This window comes from Eleutherodactylus coqui, chromosome 3 (assembly GCF_035609145.1).
Source record: "Eleutherodactylus coqui strain aEleCoq1 chromosome 3, aEleCoq1.hap1, whole genome shotgun sequence".
NCBI classification, from domain to species: Eukaryota; Metazoa; Chordata; class Amphibia; order Anura; family Eleutherodactylidae; genus Eleutherodactylus; species Eleutherodactylus coqui.
The window spans coordinates 150251680-150265252 of record NC_089839.1 but is presented as its reverse complement, the minus strand read 5'-3'; the positions used below and the strand labels follow the sequence as shown (position 1 = coordinate 150265252).

General features: G+C 49.1%; 1 protein-coding gene across 2 annotated transcripts; it reads left to right on the top strand.

Annotated features, from left to right (window-relative positions):
- Positions 1 to 4970: 4970 nt before the first annotated feature.
- LOC136621096 (ubiquinol-cytochrome c reductase complex assembly factor 5-like) lies at positions 4971 to 13033 on the top strand. Of its 2 annotated transcripts, none has more exons than XM_066596333.1 (3): positions 4971 to 5125; positions 8924 to 9084; positions 12905 to 13033. In XM_066596333.1, the coding sequence occupies exons 2-3, from the start codon at positions 8934 to 8936 to the stop codon at positions 13006 to 13008; spliced, it is 255 nt and encodes an 84-aa protein (XP_066452430.1). In that variant the 5' UTR covers positions 4971 to 5125; positions 8924 to 8933; the 3' UTR covers positions 13009 to 13033. The 2 variants fall into 2 exon arrangements, with proteins under 2 accessions (XP_066452430.1, XP_066452431.1); XM_066596334.1 differs by lacking the exon at positions 4971 to 5125 and adding an exon at positions 6087 to 6105.
- The last annotated feature ends 540 nt before the right edge of the window (positions 13034 to 13573 follow it).

The following is a 13573-nucleotide window of genomic DNA, read 5'->3' as shown; positions in this document are numbered from 1 at the left end:
TCGTAATTTACTGTGAAATCACGATTTTGCACAATGCAATTTTGACAAGTCCCATAGGCCCCTGGAGAAAAAAAACACTGCGAATTTCGCAGTGAAAAAGAACTGTATTAGGTAGTCAACCTTACACAGCAAAAATAAAAAAAATGTAAAAACCTTGTGACTTGAGAAATGGAGATGAAAATACCCCAAAATAAGTTGCATCATTAGGTCCAGCCCATGTCACTAAGGGGTTAATGCTTTAACCATGATACACAGGACAACATTGGCAGTTATAATGACATCACATGACATCACAATGGGCTCAGAATGTTCAAAGCTCTAACCAGAGCCATCTTGCATCACTTGAGTTTGACAACTTGAAGAGGCCAGACAGCAGGTACGCAGCTGGCGGGGTGGGGAGGGGAGGTGCCCTGGGCGCCCCAATGGCAGCTGGGGGGGTGGTGAGGGGCCCTGGGCGCCCCAATGGCAGCCGACGGGGTGGGGAGGGGCCCTGGGCTCCCCAGAGCGCCCCTATCTATTTATAGTAGTGGCGGGGTGGTGAGGCGCCCCAAAGGCTGCCGGCGGGGTGGTGAGGGGCCCTGGGCGCCCCAAAGGCAGCCGGCGGGGTGGTGAGGGGACCTGGGCGCCCCTATGGCAGCCGGCGGGGTGGTGAGGGGCCCTGGGCGCCCCAAAGGCAGTCGGCGGGGTGGCGCCCTGGGCGCCCCAATGGCAGCCGACGGGGTGGGGAGGGGCCCTGGGCTCCCCAATGGCAGCCGGCGGGGTGGGGAGGGGCCCTGGGCACCCCAATAGCAGATGGCGGGGTGGGGAGGGGGTTTTATTATACTTTAGATTGTACGCTCTTAGAAGCAGGATATATATATCTATTTATAGTAGTGGCGGGGTGGTGAGGGGCCCTGGGCGCCCCAAAGGCTGCCGGCGGGCTGGTGAGGGGCCCTGGGCGCCCCAATGGCAGCCGGCAGGGTGGTGAGGGGCCCTGGGCGCCCCAATGGCAGCCGGCGGGGTGGTGAGGGGCCCTGGGCACCCCAATGGTAGTCGGCGGGGTGGTGAGGGGCCCTGGGAGCCCCAATGGCAGCCGGCGGGGTGGTGAGGGGCCCTGGGCGCCCCAAAGGCAGCCGGCGGGGTGGTGAGGGGCCCTGGGCGCCCCAATGGCAGCCGGCGGGGTGGTGAGGGGCCCTGGGCGCCCCTCAAGCAGATGGCGGGGTGGGGAGGGGGTTTTATTATACTTTAGATTGTACGCTCTTAGAAGCAGGATATATATATCTATTTATAGTAGCAGCTTTCCTGCACCTATAATTACATATATATACACATACATACAGCAATAAGCAGCAGGACATATTGGATCCAGGGTGATAACCGATCGCCACATCTGGGGTCAGGAAGGAATTTTTTTGCCCTCCTGAGGTAGAACTCTCCGGGGGGTTTTTTCGCCTTCCTCTGGATCTTTGGGTCCGGCGGCTCTCATCTCAGGACAATGGTGGACTGCTCAGAAGGACCGCAACAAGTTCTGTGGTCTCCACCGGGCCGACCTGAGAGTCACTGTGATCCTTGCGTCATTTATTAAAAGGGCCAGTAATATTTCATTACAATGTTGCTTATTTCTATTCTAATAAAATATTCTATAAATCTACATGGTGGTGTTTGTCTTTTATCTAGATTTCTCCTTACACAGCGGTCATGATGAGAGTGATCGCTGCCGCATCTTATTCTAGAAGTACAGTTAGTCCCCGACTTGCGAACAGGTTCCGTTGCGGGAGCCCGTTCGCAAGTCCGTTTTGTTCGCAAGTCGAACAAATGGTTGTATGGAGGGGATCGCGGGTGGATCCCGCTCCATACAACGTCGGGTGCCGGCTGTTCTTACAGCGGGCACCCGGCGGCAGCAGTTCCGACGAGCCGTGGCGCTTGTTGGAAGGTTAACACTTTAAATACCGCTCTGACAGCGGTATTTAAAGTGTTAACAGTTCTGACGAGCGGCGCGGCTCGTCGGAACTGCTGCCGCCGGGTGCCCGCTGGAAGAAACAGCCTGCACCCGACGTTCAGGGGGTCCGTACAGCGTCCCATGATGAGATCGCGGGACGCTGTGTGGTTGCTAGGCAGCCGGGCACCTCCTGAAAGGCCCCAGGGCTGCCTATGCAGAGTGCTTATCAAGCGCACGGCTTGCTAGGCGCTCTGCATAGACAGCCCTAGGGCCTTTCAGGAGGTCCCCGGCTGCCCAGCAACCGCGATGTGACCGGACAGGCTTCTATCAGGCTTGATAGAAGCCTGTCCGGTCCCTGCACAGTATGATGTAATGCCATAGCATTACATCATACTGTGCTGTACAGATAGTTCGTATCTAGCGAAATTCGTAAGTCGAATGTTCGCAAGTCGGGGACTATCTGTATATCATAATTTGAATCCTCTCCCAGTGACACGGCGGCAGCTGCTGTGGGACAGGAGCTATAGGGGCTCTATATGGAGAGCTGAGAACATACAGCTGTACCTATAGTGATGTCATAAAGGCTTCTCCTGTCCCCAGTTACAAGTGTTTGGGGGTTCAGTCTATGATGGGGGCGCTAATATTGTCCGTTTCCTCATGTCTACACAACGGACTAACTGAAAAAAGACTGAAGACTGGACAAGAAGGCCAACTGAGTACAGAAGACACAACAGGGGGTCTCACATAGAAATAGGAAACTGACTAAAGAGGTGTCGTTCACAGGGTGCAACAAGTAGCCATGGTGGCTCCTGATCCATACAAACCCCACACCTGAAGGACATATATGTACATCCTATTGAGTAAAAGGGATAAGTACCTCACAGTCGTCCCGTGCAAAAGTATCCTTAAAGGAAGTGTCCAGAATCAGAATATAATGCGAATGAAAATTTGGGAGGCTCAGGGACCCACTGGGGTTAAATTGTAACCAATCCAACCACAGCCTTTGCCATAAGCTTAAAAACCCTCAGTTGGGTCCTCCTTAAAAAGTAAAATGTATACATCAGGGGCGTTTCCTGGCGTATAAGCCAAACACGTCTAATCATGGAAAAACATAAGATGATGGACAGAGATAGACTCTGAAGGGTCTCTGTAGACCTGTATGCAGGCCAGAAGACCACAAGTATCAGTTCCATATATCAAAACTGTCTACCAATATGCAAATAAGGGAGATGGAACAATACCTCTGCAGCGCCACCTACTGGATGGCAGCATTCCTGCAAATCAATGCCCTACTCTTCATAAAGGTCTGTAGAGAAATGATTGGGAATTGTAAACCAAGTCAGAATCCATACACAGACAGCGGTTTCAGGGATTTTGCCCCTCATCAGTGTGCAGTAGGATGCTTGACTAGTAAGAGGCCTATGATGTGGGTCATTAGGGGTAATATCACTCCTTAAGGAGACACCTAGAAGGTGAAGGTATTAGTGTTTCTTGAAGCCACCGGAAGCTAGGGGTTTGACAGGAGGAACGCCCCTCTCACACCCCCAGCTCCCGATAGGGTCAAGGCACAAAGGTCCTAGCAGCGTGTAGATTGATTTTAGGTGTCCCTGCAGGTTAAGGATGAAGCGTACTTCTCCACTATTATGAGCTGTAAATGCTGCCATTTTACAGCTGTAACATGACAGCATTTTCAGCAAGTAATATAAGCCTAAGAAGACAAACAACCCTCACCCTAAAGCTGCGGGGGACGGCTAAAATCAATGCACATGCTGTAGTCCTACCCACAGCCCCGTCCCCCTCACTGTGACCCAGTGCTCCTACAGCCTTCCCCAGAGCCTCCCCATTGCCTTTCCTCTGTGGAACCCACCGCGGCCCTCGCTCCCTGTCTGCCGCCGTCGTTGTCTGCTCCGACGTCCTGGCAATGCAGGGAGGCCGTACGCCGGCTCTCTGCGTGTGCTCTTACCGCTGTTGTGTCCCTGTTCCCGGGCGCAGCGAAAAACTGCGAGATTTCCGCCGGGAGAACCGCTGCTGTAAAACCTGCGGCGGCTTTGAAGCGGCCCAGACGCTCGCTCTTCCACTGCGGCCGGCACTCCCATAGAGGAGAGCGCGGCCGCAGCGGAAAAAAAAAATAGACATGCTGCGGTCGGCAAATCCACACCGCAGCGGCAGCTTCTGCCGGCTTAGCCGCAGCGGATTTGCCGTCCCGTGTGGACGAGATTTCTGAGAAATCTCGTCCACATGGCTGGTTAATCCTGGGATTAGCGTCCGCATGCGGATTTGCTGCGGCGAAATTCCGCACGGAATTTCCATGGCAAATCCGCCCCGTGTGAACCCAGACTAATTGTACTTTTTTGCGCTGCTCACATCAGCGCGGTCCCATCAGCGCCATGTGAGTAGGTGGGCCAGCTGATTTAGTCCCAGGTGTTTTCAATTTTCCACGCAAAATTGCACCTTTCAGTGCGCAATTCTGTGCAGACGGTGCACAATTGCAGACCTAAATAGAGTATGTCATGTTTTTTTTCTGTGCCCTCAAAAAACATGCAGAAAAAAACATGCGCCGACAGTTTCAGCCTGGGGGTGCATGAAGGCTTTGGCAGTGGAAGGGACTGCTGTGTCGCCCTTTGACCCGACAAGCTCCAGGTCGTGGTGCCACTCACTAGATGCCTTGACGCAACCTCACTGCTGGTCATGGTTGTGGCAGCGTTCCCGCAGCATAGGGACTCGAGGGTGCAAGGTCGCAGGGATACAGCGCGAACTTGGGTTGAGTGACACCTGAGTCGCCATGTAACCCTAGCCTTATGGGGTGCAACTGGCACAAACTTATGGGGCATCTGAGGGTGCTTCAGCGTATGATGGAGAAATTGTGTACAGCACAGTGCTATGGGGCAGCTGCAGCCTGCATGCACTGTTATGGGGCATCAGTGGGTGGCACACGTGAGGTGGCTGGCTCTGGCGCACACTGTGTTATGCACGTTGAGGATTGCTGCTAGCTTCCGCTTTTATCTTTATCGTGTTTGGGTTCTCAGACGCTTCTTTACACTGCGCATGCTCCGGAGCGAGAATCTTCCTAGGGTTAAGTCACTGTTGTCCAGTCACGTGGTGTTCATCATGTCTTGGTTTCCCAGGGAAAGCGATAGTCGCGCTGACCTTTAGTGCTCTATGAGGGATCGCTCATGGACAGAAAAGCAGCGAGCACCGGCTGTACAGGTATGACCGTACCGGAGGCATATTTCTGTTTTCAGCCGCACTTAAGCAGCGCTGCTGATTAGAGCCACCTGATTGGCTCTTCGGCACCACGTGAGTACACAGCGTGCACGCGGATTGCCTTCAGCAGCCGTGCACTACACACTACAGTGAAGCAGACGTGCACTACACACTACACTTAAGCAGCACGGGGTTAGGTTTAGGGTGGGGGTTAGGTAACCCTAAACCTAACCCCGTGCTGCTTAAGTGTAGTGTACGTCTGCTTCACTGTAGTGTGTAGTGCACACGGCTGCTGAAGGCAATCCGCGTGCACGCTGTGTACTCACGTGGTGCCGAAGAGCCAATCAGGTGGCTCTAATCAGCAGCGCTGCTTAAGTGCGGCTGAAAACAGAAATATGCGTACCGGGAGGCATATTAACACATTCTGCCGCAGTTCTCCAGCGCGGCCGATTCACCCAATCAGCTGGCTGGAATCGGCACATGTGACTACACAGCGTGCACGCGGATTGCCTGCAGCAGCCGTGTGCACTACACAGTACAGTTAAGCAGCCGTGTACTACACACTCCACTTAAGCAGCACGGGGTTAGGGTTTAGGGTTAGGTTTAGGGTTAGGTTTACGGTTAGGTTTACGGTTAGGTTTAGGGTTAGTGTTTAGGGTTAGGGTTAAGGTTTAGGGTTAAGGTTTAGGATTAGTGTTTAGGGTTAGGTTTAGGGTTGGGGTTAGGGTTAGGTTTAGTTAACCCTAACCCTAAACCTAACCCTAAACCTAACCCCGTGCTGCTTAAGTGGAGTGTGTAGTACACGGCTGCTTAACTGTACTGTGTAGTGCACACGGCTGCTGCAGGCAATCCGCGTGCACGCTGTGTAGTCACATGTGCCGATTCCAGCCAGCTGATTGGGTGAATCGGCCGCGCTGGAGAACTGCGGCAGAATGTGTTAATATGCTACCGGGAGACGTGTAATGTAGTCATACAGCGCACATGTATGTAGACGCTGTGGAGGACACTCCTGCAGCATGAGCTTTCCTTGTCAGTCTGCCATGTTCCTCAGAATGTCATCCAGCGCGTTATACGGGATTGCCTGTCAGGTGACGCCCTTAGCCACCAATCACAGCGCAGCTTTCACTTTTCAAGAGCTAAATATGTAATGCAAGCTGCGCTGTGATTGGTTGCTAGGGGAAACCAAGGTTTCTCTTTAACCCTTTAGAGATGGCCAATATACTTTTTTTACTGACTTCACTAATGGGCTTTTAACCTGCACATACATATTATGGCAGTGGCTCAGCTGACTACTGACAGCCAGGCTGCTGCCCTAAGGGCTCCTTCATGGAGGTATCGGTAAAATATGCAGAGAATAGAACCCATTAAAGGGGTTGTCCCGCGAAAGCAAGTGGGGGTATACACTTCTGTATGGCCATATTAAAGCACTTTGTAATGTACATCGTGCATTAAATATGAGCCATACAGAAGTTATTCACTTACCTGCTCCGTTGCTAGCGTCCCCGTCTCCATGGTGCCGTCTAATTTCAGCGTCTAATCGCCCGATTAGACGCGCTTGCGCAGTCCGGTCTTCTCCCTGGTGAATGGGGCCGCTCGTGCCAGAGAGCTGGTCCTCGTAGCTCCGCCCTGTCACGTGTGCCGATTCCAGCCAATCAGGAGGCTGGAATCGGCAATGGACCGTACAGAGCCCACGGTGCACCATGGGAGAAGACCCGCGGTGCATCGTGGGTGAAGATCCCGGCAGCCATCTTGCTAAGGTAAGAAAGAAGTCGCCGCAGAGCGGGGATTCGGGTAAGTACTAAACGTTTGTTTTTTTTTAACCCATCCCTTGTGTTTGTCTCGCGCCGAACGGGGGGCCTATTGAAAATAAACAAAAACGTTTTGGCGCGGGACAACCCCTTTAATTTCAGTGAGTTTGTTTAGATTTCCATATTTACTGTGTATTTAAGTCATAACAAAATATTTTTTTTAAAAGTGAGATGCTCTACTTTTCTGTACATTTGCGCACTAAAAATCCTCATAGAAGTCTATGGGGTTTGCAACTACATAAGGAGATGTGTAATTCCACGGCAGAAGGCCAGTTTAGTCTAATGAGATCCACGTGTTCCATTTCAAGCAGTGCGTCCAATGAACATACCCAGCTGGCGGGAAAAGTACAGTAAAATACGCCGATATGCTCCCCAAAAAGTTTTGTTCAGTGTAGAAAAAAATTGCGCTGAGGCGCACGCACATGCGTATACACTCGTGTGAAGGAGCCCTTCACAGATAAAGGAGAGGGGCCTCCTGTCACCCATCGGCAGCCCGCACTGTGATTGCAAGGTAACATTAGTTTCCCATAGCAGCCGGTTGCCTGACAAAAGCCTCCGTGTCCACCATGTAGCTCAGCCTATTAGGTAGGTCCCGCCTCCAGCAGAGTCTAAGGCCTCCTGTCAAAATTGAATTGTGTAATCCGCACGGATGATCCGCAGTTCTATATGCCCATAGACATTCATTGGGCATCCGCAGGTAATTAAATACCTGCAGATGTCAGTTTTTCCCGGCATGCGGATCGCACGTGCAGGAAAACACCCTCAGCATGCTCCATTTTCTGCGGTTCCCCGAACGGACGGCGGACCCATGGGAAAGTAGGAGATTTTTATTTATTTAAAGTTGAAAAATCCCTGCCCCCAGAAAGCACTGCCCCTGATCGGCTGAGCTCTGTAACCAATCAGGGGCAGCACCCAGCCATCATTGATTGGTCACAGCGCTCATCCAATCACAGGCAGCCCTTAGCAATGAATGGCTGAGAGCTGCCTGTGATTGACTGAGCGCTTTGACCAATCACAGGCAGCGCTAACCTGTCAATCAATGATGGCTGGGTGCCGCCACTGATTGGTTACAGCACTCAGCCGATCAGGGGCAGTGCTTTCTGGTGGCGGGGATTTTTTAATCCCGAGCCTACAGAAGACGTCTGCTGGGGCCGGACGGCTCTTCTAGGTGAGTTAAATTTTTTTCTCACTTCTCTTTACAGCTAGAGAGGATTTTAAGGGAAGGGCTTATATTTCAAGCCCTTCCCCGAAAATAATCGCTGCGTTGCTTGCCTGCAACCCATAGCTTTCAATGGGGCTGCAGAAGCACTAGCCCCATTGAAAGCAATGGATAGCATCGCGGGCCTCTGTCACCGCTATGGCAGAGGATTCCTTCATATTCACAGTCCCCGCAGGGATGAAGGAATCTCCTGCCATAGCTGTCACAGCTGTGTCAGGGGAGCGCGATGTACTGCCTATGTTCTCAATGGGGCTTGCGCCAGCCCTATTGAAGCCAACAGGCGATAGTGCTGCTTTTTCTTAGCGCTGCGAGTGTGCAGTGAAGGCTTCGCAAAAGAGAATGAAACCATTAAAAAATCATTGGTTTCATTTTTATGCGTTTTCACTCACTCTCGCAACACAAAATAGCCTATCGCCAGTGTGAAGCCGGCCTGAAAGAGATATCCGGGCGTCATCTTAGGCCATGTGAACCGCTGGAAAATGCTGATGCGGATTGCAGTAGGGTTGCCGTGGATCTGTGCGTGGGTTAGACTTGTTTAATGGGGAAAACAGGAAAACCTGACACAGATTCTCAGCACATTAAGCAGTGACATCAGTTCTTTTTTTTTTTTTCCCACGACATGGATTTCAGATTTATGCCAATAAAACAAAAACCTTTCAAATAAATGGGACACTTGATGAGGATTCGATGCAAATTCCAGGTGAACACGGCTTTAAATAGTTTCTTTTGCCTTTTTTATGAAGAGTAGAATTGGATTTGTTCTTTCTCTTGTAGACTTGCAGATATGAGGTCTAGGAGCACAATTCAAACTCTAATGGATATGGTCCCGGGGAAGCGGAGATTCGGCATGTACCGCTTCTTGCCTTTCTTCTTTGTCCTCGGAGGAGCCATGGAATGGTTTATGATCAATGTTCGAATTGGCAAGGAAACATTTTGTAAGTACTGCAGTCTTCCTGCTTCCTCAAAACATCTTGTGTTACATACAGATATCCTGTCGCCTTACTCTAGTAGATTCTCTAGTTTTTGGGCGCTGTGTGTGTATATAATATATATTTTTATATATATCCCATGAAAGGCATTTTTTCACTTGGCTTTAATTGCATTTCCCTTACGCCCATGACCGCACCAGTGAAAGACCACCTCCCATCCAGACAGGAAACGGGAACCTCCCAGATCTCTTTAAAGGCGGGAACACCCTTCACCTCACCAGTTCTTGTTTCCTGTCCTTGGGACATGTTGGAAAATGCTGAGCTAGCTGTTTGGCTGCCTCTACTCTGTCAAGGCTTTCTTCAGGGTGGGCCGCAGGGCCTTACTCCCAAACTCGATGGCATGAGAGGTTACCTGAGTCATTCCATGTCAAGTGGTCTAATGCTCCCCACCTTCATATCTGAGATTTTGTTCAAAATCTGTGTATTGCGTGCCCATGGTATCAAAAGAAATTTCCCAAAGTTTTATGTTCCTACAGCTAATGTTTCCTGAGTTTGATCCCTCTGTTAGGGGGTGTCTGCAAGTACACTCACAACAATGAATAAAATGGTATTTTTTTTAGATTCGGAACTTCCACTTGGTTGGTTGGGGTTCAACATCAGGAAAGAGTACCAATACTTCAAGGCTACAAGACAGCGTTTGAGTTTCACTAGTACTCTATTGGGGGATTCTCCAATCCAATGAACTGTTGGCCATCAGTAGTGTAGTACTTCAGGCTATAAACCTCCCTAATTAGTAATCTAGTATAACCTCTCTTGGGTGTGTAAGGGAAATAACAAGATTACTTACACATAATTAGTTTTCCATGGGCCCACGACAGCAACGCTAATTTTCCCCCTTCTGCTAGATTAAAAAAAAAAAAGATAAAATAGTAAAAGGAAGACAATGGAATGTTATAAAAAGGGACTGAGGAGGTGAAGGGTTTTCCCGCCTTTAAAGAGATCTAGGAGCTTCCTGTGTCATGTCCGTATGGGAGGCGGTCTCTCATGGGTGTTTTTTTTTCCTCAACCATTTGTCTTTTGTAGCTGGTATACATTGTAGACTTCTCAGTCTTATTCATTGTTGAGGCCCTCAGACGAGCTCTCTGGCAGCCTGGTCTCCAGCCCTCCCCCTCGTCCCCTAGCCTATTCTAAGCTCAAATCTTAAAAAAATAAAGAAATAAATATATATTACACTACACACATATACAGTGAATGTAAAAAGTCACCCCCCCCCCCCCCCCCCTGAAATGCTGTGTGGAAGGGGTGTCTGTTGTAGTTTGTTTGTAATTAAATTGTCAAATCTTTTCCTTCTTTTTAAATATGTATATTATAAAATGTAGAGTTTGAACTCAGATTAGGCTCGGAAGAGAACAGGAAGGAGGCAGGAGACCAATTAGAAATGATGCTTTTTATCACAGAATAAGATGCAATTCATTAAGAAAAATAAATAAATTGATGCAAAGGGAATCTGTTATTACTGAATGTGGTACAAGGACTTATAAGCTATTTCTCTGTTATCAGCCCAAAGGCTGAAGCATATTATATATTGTTATGTATCTACCAAATAAAATGTAGCTAAGATACACTGTGTAACCAGATACCAGGAGCCTGAACTGGAATACACCCCTGCTTGCTCTACCTCTCCCTACCCTGCTGTAATAAGTCTCCCATATAGTTAGCTGAGAACGCAGTGTAAGTGGAAACTGGGAGATTGCAGCTACAATCCCCCATGGGCCCCCTTTCTAGCTTCCTGTATCTCCCTCCCACCTTTTCTGTATGTAACTCACATAAGTGAAAGTAAATATACTTTTCCTGGTTTCTTTATGTGATGAAAAGATAAGATGAACCAATAATTGTCAGGGAACTGGGGTCCGGGTAACTGGAAGTCCCTGAAACTACCCGCAACTCCTGTCCCTACCTACTTGTCCCCCTAGGCTAGGCCCTAGGGTGACAACTGGGCAACAGTCCCTAAACTCGCTAGGGATGCAGGGCAGGAGTCAGACTCACAGACAAATACAGGTAAACACACAAACAGAAAGGCAGGTCAGGCAATCCGGGTTAGCAACAGGAGAGAATGAGGTACAAGGGGTCAGGCGATGGCAAAGTCAGGTCCGAAGCCAGAGAGTCAAGGCAGGAAATCCAATACAGGTAACGCGGGTGTAGCTGGAGACCAAACATACACTGGCAAGGTCCAGAGGAAACTGAGTGGCTTAAATGCTGTCAGAACTCCTGCCCCAGCAGCTGATAGGGGCAGGGAGCCTGACAGCAGCAGGACCCAATCCCAGGACGCCGGGAGTGAACAGCCCCTGTCACCTGCTCAAGACAGGCAGCGACAGAAGGAACACGCCTGGGCGTCATGGCAATGGGGATGCGGGGCAGTAACCTGCCGCAGCCCCAGTAAAACGGCTAACTAGGCGCACGGGAGCGTGCGAACTGGTGCATCGGACCGCGGCAACCAGGGAAGGTCTCCAAGATCGGGACTCCTCTGCGCCGCAGCCTGGGTAATAGGACTGGTAGTGCGGGCACAGAGACCCTCAGAGCCGCCAGACCTGACAATAAATGTTCGCTTTTTAATAAGTAAAGCTCTGTCCATGATGTAATAGGGACCCAGAGATTTGGATTCAATATACAAACATCCCTCTGAGCCTGTCAACCTTATAATAAACATTTGTTCACTTCCTATATGCACTGGGTTTACATCAGAAGTCGGATCGTACATGACTACCACAGATGGATGGAAAGCTGTTAATGAGCGGGAAAGCCACAGCTCATGAATATCAAGAACTACACAGAATACGCTCATCGTTCATTGAGCAGCGCTGTGCAGATACAAAATTTGAACAGGCAGATTACTTAGTGCGTCGCTCAATGCACTTCCAGCTGACACCGAAGGAGGTAAGTATAACACATCCCCGGACTCAGTGGGTCAGATACTATCAGCCCATAAGTCTCTTTAACCACTGACCGCTACAGGACGTTAGTTTACATCCTGGCTGTGGAGTAGTTAACTCAACAGTAAACTTGTAAACTTGCCAGTAATCACAGAGGGCCGATGGCTTGCCATGGCAACTAGATGCCACGCACTGGTGTCCAGGCCTGCCACTGTTTGTGATCAGAAGTACTGCAATGCATTATTATAGTGATCAGGGACATAAACCAAATATGTGAGTTTTTAAATATTTCTAATCATTGTATCCGTAACTACCTGTACATTACTTGAACACTATTTATCCTGCACGTCAAATGTAAGGTAAAAAAAACTTTAAAAACTGAGGCAAAATGCTTGTTTTGTTCATTTTGCCTTACAATAAAAAACCACAATAAAAGTGAATAAAAAAGACCTATGTACTATCAAACAGTACCAATAAAAACTACAGCTCGACACGAAAAAACAAGCCCTCACAGAGCTCCATCCAGGGAAAAATAAAGTTATGGGAATCAGAATGAACGATGTAAAAAAAAAAAAATTCCAAAAATTGTTTTTTATTGTGTAAAAGGGGAGAAACCTAATAATAAATTTAATACCAAAAATAAATTTGGTATCCTCCTAATCGTATCAGGCTACAGAGAAATATATATTGTTTATGCTGCATGATTAACACATCAATTCTACACATTTTTTTTTTTTTTTCTCTGTCCCCCAATAAAAATGTATAAAAGTTTTACAATGCATTTTATATAACCAAAAAGGGTACCAATGGCTCTTGAAAAGTGTAAATCGTTGCATCCTTCTGGCCAAGAAGGGCCGGGTCCTTAAGGAGTTAAATGTTTCTGATCTTCCTTTCAGATGATGTGTACAGAAGACGCCAGTCGGAGAGAATGTGTGAACAAAGAGCTTTCCTGCAGCAAATTGCCAACTCAAATACCTCACAGAGTAAAAACCATGACTGAAAATAAATATGTATTTCTCATAAAATGGCTTTGGCATTGTCAGTTATTTGTCCCCAATTTGATGACCAATGTCACATGAGTGTAATATTCGCACATTTCTGGGATTTCTGGCCTTAAGGCCTCCTGCACATGGGCGGGTCGCACCCCGCATGCGGGATTCCCGCAGCGTAGTTCAACCCGGTGCCCGGCAGGCGTACCTCTCCAACATTATTCTCCTCTGCTGCGAATGTGCCAGCCGGAACTGCAGCGCCCATGCGCAGTATAGAGGACGCCGTGTCATTACGCGACCACAGAACGGACGGCTTCCATTGACTTTAATCGAAGCCTGCCGTTCGTAGCCCGCACAAAATCGCAGCATGCTGCAATTTCTTCCCCACGAGCAGAAAATGACAATTGCATATTCTCATAGCATGCTATGGGCTGGATTTGCTGCAGAATCCAGCTCCAGATTTCGCAATGCAACTCCGTCCGTGTGCAGGAGGCCTAATGGAGACATTCAGAGGTCTCCAGTGAAAAACTGGGGCAGAACCCAATAAAAGTTGGTTTATATACTCAGTGGGGATTG